At 33.7% G+C, this 21,329-nt stretch overlaps 1 protein-coding gene across 1 annotated transcript in view; it reads right to left on the reverse strand.

The window, feature by feature from the left end:
- Positions 1 to 18,263, reverse strand: part of LOC101742945 (cadherin-23) — a 58,860-nt gene extending 40,597 nt beyond the window's left edge. Inside the window, exons 1-4 of the mRNA XM_038014633.2 lie at positions 18,099 to 18,263; positions 2,524 to 2,865; positions 1,545 to 1,696; positions 848 to 1,066 (exon numbers count right to left, since the gene is read on the reverse strand). Coding sequence (XP_037870561.1) covers positions 848 to 1,066; positions 1,545 to 1,696; positions 2,524 to 2,695 — 543 coding nt within the window. The 5' untranslated portion in view covers positions 2,696 to 2,865; positions 18,099 to 18,263. The remainder of the gene's footprint in view (positions 1 to 847; positions 1,067 to 1,544; positions 1,697 to 2,523; positions 2,866 to 18,098) is intronic.
- Between the last annotated feature and the right edge of the window lie 3,066 nt (positions 18,264 to 21,329).

Here is a 21,329-nt window from a genome sequence, read left to right on the forward strand (position 1 = left end):
GGAATCTTGAGCTCGGTAAGAATGGATTCGTTGGTTCTGTGTTCTGTCCAACGAATCCCGAGCATTTTCCTCCAGCACCACATCTCAAACGCGTCGATAAGTTGGCGGTCGGCTTTCTTGAGGATCCAAGTCTCTGCGCCGTAGAGAAAAATGCCACCCAAACACGGTCCATTTGGGACATAGCTCTCTTTGCCATACTGATTCGCCTTCTGAGGTCCTTTTCGGAGGATCCATTACTAGCTATGACGGAGCCCAGATAAATGAAATCCTCTACGACTTCCAGGTTTAGCTTATTCGTACTTTAATAAGTTATTATTGTTAGTAGTATTATTTACTAGTCGAAATATAAATTTTTAATTATCTTTTGATGAGAATCTTATATTAATGAGAAAGATATTCAACAAAAATATTTTCGTTCTAATAAATTAGCATAGTAATAGTACAGTGAACTAGCAATTTATTTTGGTAATTCTGAATTTAAACAAACATATTGATGAGAAGAATTCATTTTTACTTTGCAAATTTGTAAATACAGGCTCTGTAGCAATGTACGGACATATAATAATATGAAGAAACAATAATAGCATCTACAAATATATATGTACTACGTGGTACTACATTTACTAAAATTAATACAACATTTATTAATTAAATTAATGAAATTGTGGTTTTAAAGTTTTAGGGGTGTATAAAAAATGGGGGGCGCTGAAAAATAATTGATTTTCAAAGGGGGCGGTAAAAGAAATAAGTTTGATAATCACTGGCTTAAAGTCTATTTACGTATCATCTTTTGTAATATTATTTTCATGAACGTGTTAAAGCGATTTAAAACTTTTGAAATCTTTACTTGGCCATAAGCTCCCTCATCGAGATCAGTGGCCTCCACTGTAGTAATAACGCCGGCGGGAGAATTTTCTTTAATGGTTATTGCGGAGGAATAAGGCTTGAAGACTGGTTCGTTGTCATTAACGTCTTCAACTAGTAACAAAAAACTTTGCGTGATGAAGTTTCCTTCTCCCAAGTGTCCATCCGTCAGTGTCAGGACAAAGGAGTACTCATCGCGTATCTGAAACAAAATACTTTAGAGTGAAAACTTGAAAACTGAACATACAGGCAATTTATTAGTTATTTTTGAAAATACTTAGATTTATGTAGAAGAAGAATGTGAAGATTTGTGTTAAAGGAATTTGTGGGGCTGTTTTGGAGTTAAACGGATTTATTTTTGTCAGATAAAAGTTAGGTGACACTGGCGAAAAACCAGTATTAAGGTCTATGATATTCATTATTTAGATCTTGCGTTAAGCAATTACCAAGCAATATGTATGTGAATACAGAATACACACAGCAAAGAGTAAAGTAATCTAAGGGTCAACCTTAATTGCATTATAATTATGTAATGCAATTAATTTATTAATGCAATAAATTAATTGCATTGCAATGATGTAATGCAATCGACAAAATGAGGCTTATAGTCGATTAATCGTAGATTAGCTTCTAAACAAACTAATTTGTGTTACATACATTTTTTATAATTTTTTACCTACCTCTCTATCTAATTCCTTAACTAAATATATATTAGCTTCGTTGGCTGAAATGGCTTCTAATCTCAATATTTCACTCCCAGGTTGCTCTCTTATACCAAACTTTAATGTATCCCCGTCGGGGTCAACGCCCCTCAGTCGGTAAATTAGACTACCTGTAATTAAACATAACCGTTAAATTAATTATATAGGGTCGTTACACAGCTAAAGGCCTAACATAAAATCTTTGAAACCGTCACGAGCGTAAGTCCCCGCAAACTTTTCATACTAGTTTGGTAGATGACTGTATTCATGACTTAAAGCAGGGCCATCAACAACTAATGACTTATGTCGATGAGTGACGGCGTGCATATTGTAATGTATATGGGCTCCGATTATTTCATACCAGAGATACTGCGAACTCGTTCAACCATAAATGCAATGAAAGGTCTCCCTTTACATTTTATTATACAGTTGTTTAATCCAACTGTTAAAAAAGAAACGAATGATTGCTTCGCGACAGAAAAAGAACGGTACCATCAACAAGTTAGGGCAATGATAAAAAAAATCTCTAATTCAATAAACACAAACCCCTATTCAGTGTAGATATTAAATTTTATTATGTACATAATGATTACGTGCAGGTAAATAGGGACTACAGTAAGGCTTCCCTGTGTTTGCGACCGTCGCCGTGGTAACACCGCCGAACGAAGTCCCCTACCGCGGAGTAATTTCCGGTTGTCAGTCACACTCAGTCAAGCGGGAGTTTGAAACTTAAAATGAAGTGGTTGAAGTCGATTATACTTTAAATTTATTTTTGAAATTCGATATTACCGGCCTGATAGACGAGTGGGTTTCTTGCACAACTTTTAATTTTTATTGAAAATTATCACTGGTTAAGAAATTATATGGACAAATTAAGAAGTATTAAAATTATTATTTATTTTTAATACATTCAAGGAGATTAATTTATATATTTTTAGATTAATTTTGAATTACGTACCAACAGGAGTATCGGGTCCTTCTTTCAATCTCACAACAATTTCCGACTGCCCATCTATAAGGAATCTCGGAGGTCTGTTCGCCGCTACTCCACCTATTATTAAAACCAACCAGACCACCCATTTGTACTCTGCCAGCTTCAAGCGGACTCTTGGAGGCGCCCTCGCTCTCATGCTTGTTAGTCATCTGACAGATCGATCCTTATTGTTTGATGAGACAAAAAGCATTTTCTTAGCAGTTTTCTTCGCACGATTTCGCCGTGAGAAGACGTGAGCCGGTGAAAGTGTCACCTCGTGACTCTGAATGCTTAATTTCTGCTACGTGCCGATCTTGTCGCTAATACCTGTAAGAAACAGACAGGTGTTAGATTAATAGATCGCTGTTAAAAGTGACAGCTATTTGCGTATCACACCTTTGCCTTAAAGAAAGTTTTGCTTTTAAAAAAATAGAATCACTATGACAGCAGAAAAGTAGCAGTGTTTTCTAATTGCACGTTTATTTCTTGTGCATATTAATTAGGAATACGTTCATTAGGCCTTTTGTGTGAATATTGACCACACTGTATTATATAGCGACCTTTGTATTATACTAAGCGTGCTTTATATGTTAGAAAAATTTTTGTATCGTCAAAAATTGTATACATTTAAATGAGTATTGCGAAGTGAAAGTTATAAAATAAGAATTCCCTTATGCTACTAAGTTATCATTGCATCTTGAGGAGAACTAGGGCATGTCAGCTTTGCCTTTACCAACTATACTGGCCGTAACTTATTGTTTTCTAACGCCTTGGTTGATTCGTCGTTGCCATAACTCGATTAGGTAATTAGTTAATGAGTTGGGTAGTTAAAGGTAAATAAATGTATTTCTCCAGGAACTAAGTTGCATAGATTAATTAGTGCAGAATTTACGTTAATACAGATTTAATTAGTAAAATGAATGTATGTATGTACTATGATCCGTTTTCCGCTTACAAAACGAAAAGAAATTATAGAACTGATCAGCTGTGCCCTTGTTAATTTTATTAATTTCTCCATTTTATAATAATATCTTAAATAAATGTACAACGTATCATCTTTCCAGGATTACATTTCAGCTTTCATATATGGTTGAAGTTGCAAAATTCAACAAGTGTTTGAAACGTTAAAAATACGTTCATGTGACGCCACAGGAAAGAAAAAAACATTTATGATAACTGCTTCTTTATATCTACTTTGACGTATCTATTCAATATTTATAGTATCTGTAATACAAAGTTAGAGAGCATTTCGAAATAAAAGCTTGTTGATTCTAAACATTGGATTTTTAATACATCATATTCGAAAATTGTCGTATTTATTCATATAATGAGAAGACAATTGTGTATTTTATTATGTTGGGACTCTCTTAAAATGACGAGTAATTAACGCAATGCGGTTCATTCACACGAACCGAAATACTTTGAACAATTGTTTTATTTATGTGACGATTACGTAAAACAATAAAAAAATGACCTCGTGCTCAGTACAGAGAATTACATGAGTATGAGTGAGTGAGTGAGTCATTGACGTAGGCTCCAAATTAAATTGGTTTTCACGATATAGGAATGCGCTTTCACGACTACCACTGGAACTGGATTAAATCGACATATTTCAACCCTGAAAAAGGGGCCACAGAGAAAATCACAGGCTCTAAATTATAAAATTAATAAATGAATCAATTACCAAATTTCTGTACAGAACGGAAGTTATCCAATATAGTTTCATGTATGCTACTTCTAGACTCGAAAAGAAAACTAATCAAAAACTTCCTTTTGTTATTGTTTAGCAAAAAAAAAACCGTACTTATGGAAATTAGTCTTAATTTTATTGATGGTGTGTCTAGTCTGCGTGTGTTAACTGAAACAAAAGGGGCAACCATCGCAACGCACTAAGGTCAGTGCCCATTGTGGGCCTGGGACTATATGGGACTGACCTTTACATGTGGGTGGTGAAAGACTGATGAACTTTACGAGTTTCTAATCAGTTTGGTAATTTATGTGGGAATTTTACATTTTGTATCAAACAATTATAATTTATGATTTTTAGATAAAATTTTGAAGTGTTTACAAATCCGGTCTGTAAGTAATATAAAAATTAAATAATATCGAAATCGGCGAGCTTACAACCTGCCTAAGGTTTAGCCTTCAAATGGGCCATTGAGATTAGAATAATAACTGTCTCGCCCTACAGACCGGAACGCGTGATCTTGGCAAATCTGCAACTGATTGTAGAGTTCTGTTTTTATAAAAATTCATACTTTATATAGCAGACAGAATCAAAGGTAATTGTAATACTTATTTCAAAACATATTTTTGAGACAATATTGCACCAAATACGTTTTTTTTTTCTATAACCCTATTAAAACCTTGCAGTTTGTACTACATTTAATTGCCGAACAAAGTGCTAATCAGTATAATATTCATGTGTGTAACAGAAGGTGAAGGCTTTCTCTTGTTTCGGCGACCGACTTGAACTCATTTCGTTAGTACTTTGATAATCTTTGTTATACTCTGCACTATTGAATACATGTTTGAATGTTACATACTGTTTTAACATTTAAAAAGTATTTAACAGTTCTAATGATGATGGTAATTCTACTATTTATTGATAGGTACCGATCCATGATTTAATTAGGGAAATTCATATTCAAAATTACTTTGGTCGTAGGTGTAATAAAAATCTTTTGGAAAGCTTAAAGCTATTAGAATTTAACCGGGGCCACGTGATATGTGTCCGGGCAATTTACGTGTGATGAATTCCCCGACTTACCTTTTTGTGACAACTAAGAGGGAGTTCTGTATTACGCCCACGCGAATTTTAGTAAAAAAATACACTTGCTGATTATTTTCTTACATTTGAGCGGTTTTAATTTTCTCATAATTTTCGACAACAATTTATACATACTATTTATGTGAAATCTACATATTATGTGGGAACAGTCAATTCCATTGGTTTTACTCGTAATTCTTTTAAGCTTGACTAACCAAATAACAATGGTTTTCTTGATTAATTTGAAATTTAAATAATGTTGAAATTGTTGGATTGCAACGAAGTTTAATATTTCAAATTAAATCAACAATCATAATGTATTATCATGTACCTAATTATTACGGAAAAAGTTAAAATTTAAATTCATATTTGAAATAGTATATATGACGGCTATACGACGCGAATAAAAGTACCTTTTTTATTTTATTGCTTAGATGAGTGGACGAGCTCACAGCCCACCTGGTGTGAAGTGGTTACTGGAGCCCATAGACATCTACAACGTATATGCGCCACCCACCTTGAGATATAAGTTCTAAGGTCTCAAGTATAGTTACGACGGCTGCCCCACCCTCCAAGCCGAAACGCATTACTGCTTCACGGTAGAAATAGGCAGGGTGGTGGTACCTACCCGAGCGTACTCATAAGAGGTCCACCAGTAAAAACCTTTGCTAATTTGGTAAGAATTTTAACATCAAATACAATTGCCTTTATTAATTAATTTTAAAATGCAGTTCACATACTGTCGTTTATGGTTCAAGTCATTAACTTTCGAAGACGTGATTCTACAATACAATAGCTCCTTGATCATGAAAATCTTGTTTCCCGTTGTTGTTCATGACATGACGCACGTGCAATGTCCTCATATTAAAATTTGTTCGATCATTGTCCTAGGGCTTTGAATCTTATCGAATGTTGGGATTAAGCTTTAAATTATAATTTTTCTTGACATTATGACATATTTTTTTATCACTATTAGAATGCTTAATTTCATTAATACATTGTAAAGCCTATTCAATAGAATAATTCATTTAGTTTTTGTATATTTGTCGAATTGTGCTTGAAAACAAATTACGGAATTTTCCAAAAGGAAGCATTTAAGAACATTTTAATTAAATTTTAGATGTATTTTTACTATTTACTTACAAAGAGTATGAATAAATTTACTTATATAGATATCTATAATTAATTTCCATATGAAAAAAAGAAAGGTTCACGGAACTAGTCAATTTCGTGATAAATTCTTTAGTAAATTAAAATTCGCATGGTATTATCGATAAAGTCATAAATTTGGTATTTATCAGTATTCTACTGTAAGTAGATACCTATGTATATTCACTTATGTTAAAAAAAGTGACGAAAGGGTTGCTTACAAAGCAAGGCTTACAAGGTTAGAAGGTCACTCCCTAAATAGCAAAAAATCAAATGCAGGGTTATTTAATTTTTTTCTAAATCAGAATACACCCATCCGTAACACATTATATACAAACGACTTCTATGTAGTGATACATGTCGTTTGATACATTGTGCATTGGTGACTTCTCCTTGTGATCATTATTCCAATTAATACAAAAAGTAAAAGTTAAGGTAACAAAGTTATTAATTGCATGCATGAGGGAATTGTGTTAATAGTTTTAAAGCTTATAATGCATAGTTGTGATGACGCATAAAGCCCGCTGGTTAGTATCTCATGAACTCAATTAAAATTGTGTTAGTTATTGGATTAGAGTTTCCGTTTTCAAGGAAAGCCCATAAGAATACCAGCTTATCGAAGCGAAACCGCGACATGTTTCTTTGCTTAAGTAGGTTAATTAGTATTTAAATTTTTGGGTCAAATAATTGTTCAACAGGATTTTGTATTATAATGTTTAAGTTGGTTGTTTTTCGGTTTTTACGATATCTAATAAAATTACTTCAGTGGAAGAAAGCAATGTAACTATACTTGAGACCTTAGAACTTGTATCTCAGGGTGGGTGGCGCATTTACGTTGTGGATGTCTATGGGCTCCAGTAACCACTTAACACCAGGTGGGCTGTGAGCTCGTCCACCCATGTAAGCAATAAAAAAATAAAAAAAAAAAACTTAATTAATGTTATTTCTCTATTCATAGTGATGTTTTTTCAAGGATTGCAATAATTTGTGAGGCTACCTTAAAGACGAATAAAATGTTTTTTTTTGTAAAAATAAGTATTAGTATATAGGTAGTAAATAGTAATAGTATAGATAAGTTAAGCAAATCAAAATCAATACCAACAATTGTTTATTCCAAAAACTAAAGCTAAAGCTTAAAAAGCGTTTATTCCGAATTACTTAACGGTTGTTTTAAAATCATTTTATACTTGAACAATTAGTTTTACATCGATTTTAAATAGATTTCTCACGGTTGGTCAATTACAAACAAAAAAAAAATGATTCAAGAAATCGAGTAATGATCACCGCAGGTTCCTTTTGTGTGTCATTCATGTGTAACAGCGGAGTGTTGCGGAATGATCTCGTATAAAATAAAATATAATGAAACCTTAACGAATCTGTAACTTTGTTTTTATGATGTAATTAAATTTTGATGTCTATTTTACGGGTTTTCACAGAAATATGTTTTAGTTATGCATTAAGTTTTTCTCGTAGTCCATGTTTGTTTTGATTAATTAATCTTTCCGCTCACCGTTATTATTTTTATTCCCATTACAGTTTTTGGTCGATCGTAAAGTCGGTCCACGTTATTTGACGATTTGAAGTGGCGTTTTGTATCGTATCGATGGTATGAGGCCTATCATCAAAGATGCTTGACTAATTACGTCCATGCTCTTTTTTGAAACAGTTCACTTTCTCATAATAATATACCCGTAAATTAAACATGAAGTATCGTCGGACTTTCGATTGTGAATAATAATAGTGTTGTACTAACGTTTTTGTTTATTTGTGTAACATAATTTTATTTAACGGTACATGTTTAAGTTATTATTTCAAATTGATTGTAAGAGAGTCGACGATGTTGCAGTATTATATGTTACTAGATGATGACCGATTTTTTTTGATAACGCCATCTTGTTGCGTCTTTAAAGCGGTTAGTTGCCCTCAATTAAGAAAAATAGTATTATTATTCGCCAATAGATGTCGCCAAGAGTTGATTATTGAAAACACGAATAAAACAACATTTTCTGAAAATAAATCGTAGCTAGATCGATTTATCGCCCCCGAAATCCCCTGTATTCTAAATGTTATGAAAATCGTTGGAGCCGTTTCCGAGATTCAGATTATATAAGTATATGTTAATATACAAGAATTGCTCGTTTAAAGGTATAAGATTTGTATGTGTCTTCAAGTTTATTTTTCTAGTTTAATTTCATTGATGTCTTTATAATCTAATCCACTTTATTATTATTCGGACAACTTTCTTACTTGACTTGTTAGTAAGAACACATTGTTTATTCAGTTCCTTTGGTAATTTAGTTTTCTCTCTTCTCGAATCTTTTTGATTTATTTTTATAAGCTGTAACTGAATTTTAGTAAGTATTACCGAAGTTGAGAAAGTAGCTATTGTCGTATTTGAAAATTGGAAACTCCTTGAAAATATCAACAGTAGTAAGGAAGTAGTAAATAGTTTTTCAGAGAGAACATTTCAGGGGTTGTAAATATGGTAGAAACGATCCCTCAATGCATTGATGATGAACACCATGGTTCCAAGTGAAGGGATCTGTCATAGATGCTAGATCATTTCATGAACTCCCAGATATCCTACATATTTGTCCACATTCAATCGTCAAAAAAAAACAAAAAAAAAAAAACAAAATGAGTAGTGTTTTATAAATAACTAGCGGCCCGCTCCGGCTCCGCTCGGGTCAACAAAAATCTCAATGTTATTTGACGTTGTTTTATTTTTTAAATAAAAGAACACTCATTGCGGCATAATTATAAAAATATATGGTGTCGTGCACGTTTTGTGAATAATAATGTGTTATACAAAGTTGTAGTACATTATTTTATTCTATCATGAAGTTTTTGCAAGGAACGCGATGTAAAGAATATTATAAGTATTTTTTTTACATCTTGGGTTACATTATTGGAATTTTAGTAAGGATCCCTAATTTTTTTCAAAATAGATTAGCCTATGTCACTCGAGAATAGTGTAGCTTCCAAACAGTGAAAGAATTTTTCAAATCGGTTCAGTAGTTTCGGAGCCTATTCAATACAAACAAACAAATAAATCTTTTCTCTTTATAATATTAGTATAGATTTGACGAAGCATGTTGCTGATAACTATATTTCTGTAATTTGACGAAGCGTGTTGTGGATAATAACATTTACTTTTAGGTTATTTAGGAATATTATGTTCTTTTTTTTATAATAAATCTAATATGAATATTCATTTATTAAAAAGTATATTTTAATAATTAGAACTAGATTGAAAAATCTCACTAAACCTAAATTAAGCAGAAACTAGTGCGTGTATAGAGGTCCGTGCCGATTAAGTGCAATGACAATCTAATAGCAGTAAAGAGAACGTAATTATGATTCGTTAATTGATCATTATTATTGAGACAAGTGTGTGAATGGAAACGCATCCCACATTAGATCCGGTAATGATAAAAAGCAGGTGAACAACTTTTTACACGCAACTCTATCTGGAGCTCGACGTACATAATTATAGGGCATCTCTCTTCCCTGTCTAGAATGTATGCATTTTGTACTAGTTTACATGTACTTGTCTGTACGTTTAGTTATTTCTCGTAGTGCATTTAAATGCTGGTAGAAGATATATGGGACAACAAATAATCCTTTACTTGGATATCGGAGAATAACTGAATAATAAATAGCATTACGATAAAATTAAATTTTTGAAAAGCAATATAAAACAATCGTCCTCGCCGGAAATTTTCAAGTCCAGATTGAAATCGCACTACTTTGCTTCTATGATATAACTGTATAAGTTCCTACTTCTTTTGTATTTTATCTTGTATATTTTTAGTATTTATTTGTATTTAATCGTATGTAAGTTTATCTTATATGGTATTTATTTTTCACATGTGTATTTAAGTATATATTTTTATGTAAGTTTATTAAGATATAGCACCGTCCAGTTAACTTATTCCTCTCCCTGCAAGGTTGCCTGGAAGAGATCGCTTTCAGCGATAAGGCCGCCGATTTATATACCAACTTTTGTTTTATTACTTTACTGTGTACATATTAAGGTGTTATATAAATAAAGAGTTATTATTATTATTATAAAAGTCAGTATTTAATGTGTTCTTTAATATTTGACTCATAAAAGCTATCGATTGTTAATAAGATGATAGTGTTATAAGTTTAATAATGAGATTGCGTAATGAATACTTGCATGCATCTAGACCGCAGTCACCACAGAAAATATCGAATGTACATATTATCATGACAAGGTGTTTGTACACTGTTGTGTACCTGTGTAGGTGCTTATCTAATATGTATAACCTAAGCACTATTTTAAATTATTTCTTTAAATATCAGATTGCTTTATTAGCCTAAGCTCCACTTGTGAGTCCGCGCGGGTAGGTACCACCACCCTGCCTATTTCTGCCGTGAAGCAGTAATGCGTTTCGGTTTGAAGGGTGGGGCAGCCGTTGTAACTATACTGAGACTTTAGAACTTGTATCTCAAGGTGGATGGCGCGTCTACGTTGTAGATGTCTATGGGCTCCAGTAACCACTTAACACCAGGTGGGCTGTGAGCTCGTCCACTCATCTAAGCAATAAAATAAAAAATAATAATAATAAATATCGTCCACTATTCGACACCCAGTCGGATTCTGAGTTTTTGTTAAATATGTTCCGGGTTCTTGTTTCTTACGTGTGTTTCATTAGCCAAAATATCTAATACATGATTAGGCATTGTAATGTGTAAACATTAAATCTGAAAGCGGTGCTAAATATGGACAATCTTAATTTGTCTAAGCAGTAGTTAGTTGAGAGGTTTTGCTTTTTGCTTTTGGCTGCGTTGTCTAGAATCTACATACAGGTAATAGGCGACTAACGCATTTACAGGATAATTATATTACAGTACTGTATTTTTTTTTATAAGATTGATGTATTACTGGTGGCCCGGAGGCCTTTCCAGTTTCACCAGGACAGGTGGACGAGCAAAGGCTCAGCCAGGAAGTACCTACTGTAATTGTAAACTGGCATTAACTAGTGGCAGGACGTAGGTGCATTTATGCATTTAGGTTTGAACCTTTAGTGGCTTAGTGACTTTTGCTGGGAAAGGACAAACCCGAAATCCATACAAACTTGGGCCTGGCGTTACAGTGCTAGAATTTGGGCATAAGTTACAATACCTAAGAAGGTTTCATGAGCCCAATTTTCAGGTCTCCCAGCAATGGCCAAATTGGTAAAATCAGACAATGTTTACATTTTAGGTTATGTTTATTGTTCGAGATATTTTAATAAAAACGATATTTTTGAGGCTGTTTCCTACTAAAGATGAGTAATTTTTTACGAAACATGTTGCAGCAACAGGTTGCTTTAAAATAAAAATGGAACCTGTTACGAGAAATCGCGCGTTAGGTTGTTTACGAAAACGAACGAAAGCCAAAAATTAAAAACAACGTAATGCGAAACGCGCTGCGCACGAAATGATTTTTTAAGGGATTTTATGACCTGGTAACTAAGACCTTTAGGTCAGTCTTATTTTAATTTTAATGAAAACTTTTTTATATGAAAAACTATATTTATATGATAACTTTTTTATATAAAATATTTATCATTACGTGCTCCCATATTATCTCATCACATTTCATTTCATTTTATTTCATGCTTTTTTTATTTTTTATTGCTTAGATACCCATCGACGAGCTCACAGCCCACCTGATGTTAAGTGGTTACTGGAGCTCATATACATCTACGACGTAAATGAGCCACCCACCTGAGATATAAGTTCTAAGGTCTCAGTATAGTTACAACGGCTGCCCCGCCCTTCAAACCGAAACGCATTACTGCTTTACGGCAAAAATAGGCAGGGCGGTGGTACCTACTCGTGCGGACTCACAAGAGATCCTACCACCAGTAAAATTATTAATGTAACTACACCATAGAAAAACTCAAAGTACCAAATCGACTTTTTCATGTTATATTTAAGATTGCCAGTTGAAAATATTTTGAATAGCCGCAGTTGCCGACATGATTTCGTGTCATAACTAAATGTAACAGTTATTTATTTATTTTAATGATTTTTGTTAGTAGATTTTGGTGCTTTACGTTACGTTATTCAATGAGATTAAGTTTATAGTCTGGCCAGCGAATCATGGCACAACTAAATAGCGGCAATCCAAAATATCTTCAGTTGGCAACATTAAAGATAACATAACACGATTTGATACATTGGTGTTTTTCTATGGCATAGTCAAATTAATATAAAAATGCAAAACTACCCTTTCATGCTATATTTAATGTTGTCAGTTGTAGATATTTTGAATTGCCGCCATTGTAAGTAGTTGTGTCACGATTCGATGGCCATACTCTATTTACATTGATTAAAATACCTATAAAAACAGTCATTTATCCTAAAGCAAAAGAGTATTAATTATTTTTTACACTCGATTTCCACGAAATCGATCCTATTTTATGGATGCTCTAATTCTAATCCACACGTTTGTGGAGCTAGTTACATATATTGAAATAAGTGTTGCAGATGTTTACAAAGATTGTTTAAAACAAAAAATACAATTCAACTTATTTTCTACACTTGGCCATTGTCAATGAAGCTAAGATTTCAATAGGTTAATCAAGCAAAATAGACGAATTTTTTGGTACATATCCCATTCCTGTAACGCTTAGGCCCAAAATGGGGTTTCTCCTTTGGTATTATGCAAAAAATATAAACATATAGATAAACTGGCTTTTTTACTTGCTTCAGTTGGGCTAACTCATGGACAAGCATACTTTTCAGATACTAATATAGTTACACCTAGTATTACGTAGTTACTGGGGCCAATAGGCCGAAGAACTTAAATGCCGCCACCCACCATGAGACACGAGATAGTCATATTCTTCAAATTAGAAACTAATATGTACCTAATACCTAAAAAATAAAAGTCTAAATTAAATTTTGCCACGACTACATTAAGTTCGTTTTGCGATAACCATATCTCCCCGGCTCCCGACAGGTGTGCTAGAGTGCGCATAGCGTGTCGGGAACGCGTTGAACCGTGCACCCCGGGAATATATTCCAGCGCCCTGTATCCGGTTACGTACAACAAAATGCTGTAGAATGACAACGTTCTTTTAAAAATAACTATAAAAACTAAAATCGACAAAATATATTTCATGTTTGTACATCATCCACATACTACACATGATAATTATTAGTCTGGGAATGAATCAGAAAAACCTGGCTTCTGCAAGTTATAAATCTATACTAATATATAAATCTACAGTAGTTTTTACGGATGTTCCGTTATAACTACTGGACCATGCATCCGATTGACTTGAAACTCGGTATCCATGTAGAAAATACATGTACTTAATGGATAGGCTAATATTTATATGAGTGTTGCACTCCCTAATAATAATGACAATAAATAATAATGTTAATTTTAAATGTCCAGCGAAGCGGTATTCATGGCGGCAGTAACCAATGTAACCATTTACCATCAAGTGAGCTGTATTCTCGTTTGTCGGCAAAGTATTCAATAATTCGGCTATTTATTACACGCCCATGTGTAAATAATTCCGCTAGTTTATTTAAAATATGTAGGTGTATCTACTGATGAAAATTGCAACCATTCTGACCATGACCCTGATAAATCATTTCAAAACTGCTATTAAATATTTAAGGTCGAGTGCATTATGAAAACGTTTTGTGATAGTTCAATAAAAATTCAAATTCTCACATCAAAAAAAAACAACTGCTTAAAGTGTAGTTTAGTTCAGTATAGTTATTTAAAAATGTAGTTCGTCAATACTAACAAAGTGCTGAAAGTAGAGCTATTTTTCATTTTCAAGTTAAATTAGTTAAGAAGTGCAAGACGGACAAAAAAAACGAAATAAAACTTTTTTAAATCAAGATTCTCACAGACGGCTATTTAATGTTCCATTTTTGTTTTTTTTACGGTATTAATCCATTTTTCTTTTTCATAAACCTGCGGCTTCCGAGATGTTTTTTTTATGAAACCAATAAACCGTTATTGTAAAATACACTAGCTCTGCCTTTGTTTAAAAATGTGTTTTTTGATGGATTGATGATGGTTTGATTCGTTGTGTGAGTTATGTTAAACACATTGTTCAACGAGGTATTTGAGAAAAGCATATCACGTACTATATAGGTGCTTAGTGATTTTTTTTTGTTGTTTTTTTTTTATTGCTTAAATGGGTGGACGAGCTCACAGCCCACCTGGTGTTAAGTGGTTACTGGAGCCCATAGACATCCACAACGTAAATGCGCCACCCACCTTGAGATACAAGTTCTAAAGTCTCAAGAATTATTTTTATATTATTCTGTGGGTTCATAATAAAGTCTATCCGAGGGTTTTTATATGCGTAATTTCGATTTCGTTGTCATTATTACGCAACGTAGAACAGTTTTACTGTTAGTTCGAATCTAAATCTCTTTTCACTTTGGTGTTTTCGTAGTTTTTCATTACACGGGTTTGTTGACCCGATGCAAGAACCGATTTGAATAGTTTGTCCGTAATTTTGCTTGAAACTAAATTGTTTTAGTTAAAAAACACTTTACTTAGGATTGAAAACGGGGTGATGTCTATCAGTCTATCATTGTCAGCTAAAATGTTATTTATTGTTTGTTTATTGAAGGAAGGAAGGTACTTCAACATCGATGGCGTTAAATACTTGCTTGACAAGACAGTTAGAATTTTGTTAAATCGAAAATAACAGACTAAACAAGATTCAGTGACCAGTATTATTATTGCAAACAATTTATATAGAGTAATCATGATGCTTAAGAACTAACTAAGGTTACATCGTATAGCATGGCATAACATCATCTGAAAATTGTATTTATTTTCTAAATTTCTCAAGAATCCTTTCTCATACATTGGCCACAACCATACAATGTAATTAAAAAGGGCATTAAGAGGACACATATATATCGGTCTATGAGGAATAGTTTTTTAATTAATACGTTACAAATGAAATTGAAAGCTATGAACTTGAAAACCTATGAATATACAAGTGTCTAAGTATGATACACATAAAAACCAAAGTTTGGTTCCGTAATCAAAGTTCTCATAATTCAAACAAATGTTACGTAATTAATACAGGATCAAAAGTTTAATGACATGCTTAAATTTCGACTATTGTTACATCGTTACGTGTTTGATGAAACACTGAATTAAGATGAACAGATAAATGTTTGTTGCAAACGTAATGGTGGGAATTTTCCGTGTACATATTGTATTGAATAAAATTTCATTTAATTATTATAGGAAAGCGAAAGCACATATTATCTAAGATTTTAAGATATTACGATTATATATCTGAAATTATTGACATAAAGAATTACAAATCGATTTCATGAAAGTGAAATGTCAAAATCGATCATTCCCACGTTTTATTTTCTGTGGTTAATTCAAACTCTTTGAATTGTGTTATTCACTTAAAACGTAAAATTACGGGCTAAATGATTTCACTCACATAATTGAAATGAAATTACTGAATTCAACAATTGTGTTCAACTACTTACTTATGGCGTATATAAATAAAAGAGGGTTTTAGTCGATGTAATGCCCAACAGCTTAAGCAAACCGTTCTCGAAAATGAAGACAGGCGGCTGTGACAGGAATTTCTGGCACAAAAACGTAAAAAATATCACAAGTGTGCTTAACTAAGTTTTTCCTTTTTCACTACAAGCAATATACCACAAGTAAAAATCGCGAGACGCGTGCCTTTCACGATGCATACACGACCTACACTAGCTACCAGATCCTCATTAAAACGTGTAGTACTAATTCGAAGTAGTAAAAGTTAATTTTATAATTGCTTAAGTGCTTAACGGAGCCCATGCATCTTGAGATATGAGGTCGCACTCAATTATATAGTATAATAAACTTGAGACATTGACATCATGCCTAGAGCTGGGCGGTTGTATTCACATGGTGATGCATAAGAGCTTGGGCGGCATCATAATAAGAAGAGTTACAATGAGATATTAAATCAAATTCCCAAAACAGTAGTTATGATGTTTCTTCTTTAAAGTGTCGAAATGATTGTTTTCATTATCCAACTTCTCTCTACGGTTACTTTTAAATACTTATTGACCCATAAACAAGATCTGTCACGATCTACTTATCGTAGTAAATTTTGTATACAGCTCGATTTATAAAATTTCACGCTACGAGTGATAAGAAATTTTTAATTTTTCACTTCTAAATATTCTTGGCCCTTCAAGCTTTGTGCACAGAGTTTTCTCTTAATTAAAATGTTTAGAATGTTTTTTCGTAAATTAATTTATTCGTTTCACAATTAAGTTTTCAATTCTTCAACGGTATAAGTAAGTCATGTTTTTATTTATTAAAAAAGTGATTTAGAAATGCAAATGCAGTTTTTTTTTTATTTATTGTTTAGATGGGTGGAAGAGCTCACAGCCCACCTGGTGTTAAGTAGCTGCTGGAGCCCATAGACATCTACAACATAAATGCGCCACCCACCTTGAGATATGAGTTCTAAGGTCTCAGTATAGTTAAACGGCTGCCCCATCCTTCAAACCGAAACGCATTACTGCTTCACGGCTGAAATAGGTCCTACCACTAGTAAGTAGTTCTCAGGACACTGCCTGCCTAGATCTCACTAGGAAGAATCCTACAAAAGTGGGGATTGTAGCCGGTTCAGGAATAGACTACGAAGTGAAACACCTTGAGACTTGAGATTGGAGTCTCAATTGTGCAACATTGGATTCGTTCTATGAACATTAAAGTTTTGTATGGTATAGTGACAGATTTTAATCGAGTTGTTAGTTTGCTAGTCTAAATAAGTATAATTTTTCTGTTCGTTTTTATGTTCGTGAACTTCTCCTAAACGACTGGACCGATTTTGTTGTAATTTTTTGGGTGAATTCTAGAATGGTTTAGATTCATAATTCGGTTGAACGGAAAATGTTTTTTTTTATAAAAAAATTGTTTAGCTTTTCGGATTTAAGACGTGTACATGACAACGTCTAACGGGTTTACTAGTTGTTCATATTAATGCTCTCCTTTCCCACAATACCTTGTAAATTAGATTGATATAGTAGCATTTAAAAAAAAAATCTTTGATTTTTCGTCTTTCTTATATAGAGGTTATCTAGATATAATAATATAGTATCTTAGTGATTTACTTTTATAATTTGAATAAGAATTGACAAAAAGTTTATTTAAAATGTATGTTTAAAAGAAATTTTCGTAGTTTTTTTTTTGTAAAACTAAGTATTGTAGGTAACTAAAGTCTTAAAATAAGCGCGGTGTCAAATCTTGTAAATGTTTGTTTGGCAATTTTTATTTTTATACATACTTTTATATAATATATTATTTTTATACAACTACATATTTAAACATTGACAGATAATTTTCGTTGCAGGAAAACCGAAGACACCACTGAATAGAAATGTTTTAAGAAATTTGCTTAAGCGAATATTAAAAAGAACACACTAGAAAAATGAAAATTCCATATCGTAAACAAAGTTGAAGTAGTGTGATTATGATGTAAACTTTTTGGATAACCAACGAGAATTGAGTGTGAACATTTCCTGATACATATAACATTTAGTGGTAGTGTATGTACATTACTTTTTTATATATATATATATGTAGATAATTATTAAGTGAACAAAAACAGACCTGGTCGAAGATGCATATAAAAACAAAAATAATTGGCTTTCGAATTTAAAAATTGAACAGTGTAAGGTCGATGATTCACTGCACTTCCGTCGCGGTTCACAGGTACGCGTTTCGGTACGCGTTCTCCGACAGGTGTGCGGACCACGCGATGTCACGACTGTCTGTGAGCCGAGTTTCCCACTCTGCATTAGTTGTCGAAAGCATCCCCTTGCCTGCTTGTTCGATGTCTTTCTTTTCTTTCGTTACGTGAACGTTGAGTATAATGAGTTTATATTTTATATCTATACTAATATTATAAAGAGGAAAGATTTGTTTGTTTGTTTGTTTCGAATAGGCTCCGAAACTACTGGACCGATTTGAAAAATTCTTATTCCATTAGAAGCCGACATTGCCCCTGATGAACATAGGCTACTTTTTTTAATTTTTTTTTTATTTTTTTGTTTTGTTTCATGTGTGTTTTAATGTTTCCGAAGCGAAGCGAGGGCGGGTCGCTAGTCATCTATACTAATATTATAAAGCTGAAGAGTTCGTTTGTTTGAACGCGCTAATCTCAGGAACTACTGGTCCGATTTGAAAAATTCTTTCAGTGTCAGATAGCCTATTTATCGAGGAAGGCTATAGGCTATATAACATCAGGCTAAGACTAATAAAAGCGGATCACCAATAAAAATATTTTCACTTTCTACGTAAGTGAAGAGGCGGGTAAAATTTAGCGTTATGCCAAAGGAATTATTCCACGCAGACGAAGTCGCGGGCAAAGGCTAGTCACAATATATATAAGTGACTTGTATAGATCTTCATGTACATATTATTATATTTGCTGTAAATCTCTCTTTAAAAATTATGTACTCTCAACTTTCTATGTAGATACATAAAAAAACGTTTGTTTGATTTAATATATAACAGAGAAAATACGGTGATATGTTTTTTTTAGAGCTTCATGTATTACTATTTGTCTTTATAATGTTAACTTAGGATTTGTAGAAAAAGTTGTTTAAGGTTGTATCTTAAGGCCAGGTATGTGTCCCGAAGTCACGTTTTTTTTGTTTCCTTGTATGTTTAATCGTGCGAGGTTCATGTTAAAGTCGCTAATTTGATTTTGTATTAATGAAAATTATAATCATTGACTATAAAATGATGATGATATAAGAATTTAAAATTATCACTGATGTTTAATCTTATTTTAGGCTTTATTGATAAACATACAGCTTTTGTCTCTAGATTTGTTATAGATGCGTAAATCATACTTATATTTAGGTAAATTAAGAAAGTTCAATATTTCCAATTGGTTTTATTCATAAATAGTAAGTTTTAATTTGCCAAAGTCAATAATTTTTCACAAAAGCGGCGTTAAGATTTCGAAAAAGACGAAAATGCCATTTGGATTGATCAAAATGTTATCATCTAGGTAGCTTGATACAGGGTCTCTAATTATGATGAATCACGAGTCTTTCGTCTGGCTAAAAGTAGCAGGTGCAAGTGCTCTGGTACTGATAATGTTCATTACATGTATGTATTTCTGAGAAAAATCATGTCAATCCGTTGTTGCATCACAGAAGAGGTTTTTACAGGTGGTAGGATCTCTTGTGAGTCCGCACGGGTAGGTACCACCACCCTGCCTATTTCTGCCGTGAAGCAGTAATGCGTTTCGGTTTGAAGGGTGGGGCAGCCGTTGTAACTACGAGTATACTGAGACCTTAGTATTTACACTCAAGGTGGGTAGTGGTATTTACGTTCTAGATGTCACTTAACACCAGGTGGGCTGTGAGATCGTCCAGCCAACTAAGCAATAAAAAAAAACGATCCTTGTCAATGCTGTCACATTCCTATACTATGGTAGCGGAATTGTCAATTAGCAGCAATACGAAGTAACGGCTATAAATTTGGTAGGCAAATTCCTATATGCCAAATGTTTTTTTTCACAAAGTACTACTTTTTACAGTGAGTATTGTTTTTACGCGGAGTGCATCGGAGCAGATCGCGCTGGTCGTTGGTCGCGGCTCCGGCGACCGTGACCAACCATATGCCACAGCGCAAGACGGTTAGCATAATGTAGCGTTGCTCACAAATTGTACGTTTGTCAAACTGTAACGGAAATTACGGTCAGCGGTGTTAAAAGACCAACCTAATATTATATATAAAAAAATAAAAAAATAAAGAATTTCCTGGTTCATGTGATCACAAAATTGACTATATCTACATGACGATATCGAATGATCAAGTGCGGACAAATACTACATAGAGAACGAAATGAGAACGAAATGTATTCCAAATCATTAGCGATAAAACAAAGTTCGTTTTTTAAATTGTCTGGTCAAAATTCACTGGTGGTAGGACCTCTTGGGAGTCCGCACGGGTAGGTACCACCATTGGTATTGCGTTTCGGTTCGAAGGGTGGGGTAGCCGTTGTAACTATACCGAGACCTTAGAACTTATATCTCAAGGTGGGTGGCGCATTTACGTTGTAGATGTCCATGGGCTCCAGTAACCACTTAACACCAGGTGGGCTGTGAGCTCGTCCACCCATCTAAGCAATAAAAAAATAAAAAATAAATTATTGTTTTAGGACGTACATCAGTTATTTTTCATGAATTTGTGCTTTCGATTGAAACCTATATAATATTACTTCCTTGGTATAAACCATGGCATGAATACCCATCCTGGGATATGAAATGAGAGTTTAACTTCCAGAAACAACAGTTGTCGTATGTGAACGTATGGTTGCAACAACCAAACAATGTCCCATCGATCATTCGTATCAGTCTATTTACTGGTTGTTCTTGCCACGACGCAGTAATGCGATCCGATTTGAAGATTTGGACAGACGTTATATTGGGCAATCGAGGTTTCGTGTCTCAAGGGGGGTGGCGGCGTTTACATAGTGATGTCTGGTCTTCGGTACCCATTCGTCAGGTTTGAGCCCCGTGATCTCACCTACTAGCCCGGCGACGCTGACATAGTCTCTCTAGACCATCAGCTTAGGTAGACAAAAAAAACTAACCATTACATAGCAAGAGGGTCGTGAGCTCACACGTCGATAAAAACAAACAACGACGCCATGGACAGAAGACCGCTCAACTTCGGATAATCCCTGCACTTGTATGGCTTTGTGAAACCAAATAATGTTGTAATCGACTAGCTAGTACGAAACACTTTCAGTCCGTGTACAGTTATGAATGAGTGATGACGCTGCGTGCAGGTCACGGATCGATGGCTTATCATCGATGCGGG

This window comes from Bombyx mori, chromosome 12 (genome assembly GCF_030269925.1).
Source record: "Bombyx mori chromosome 12, ASM3026992v2".
Classification (NCBI taxonomy): Eukaryota; Metazoa; Arthropoda; class Insecta; order Lepidoptera; family Bombycidae; genus Bombyx; species Bombyx mori.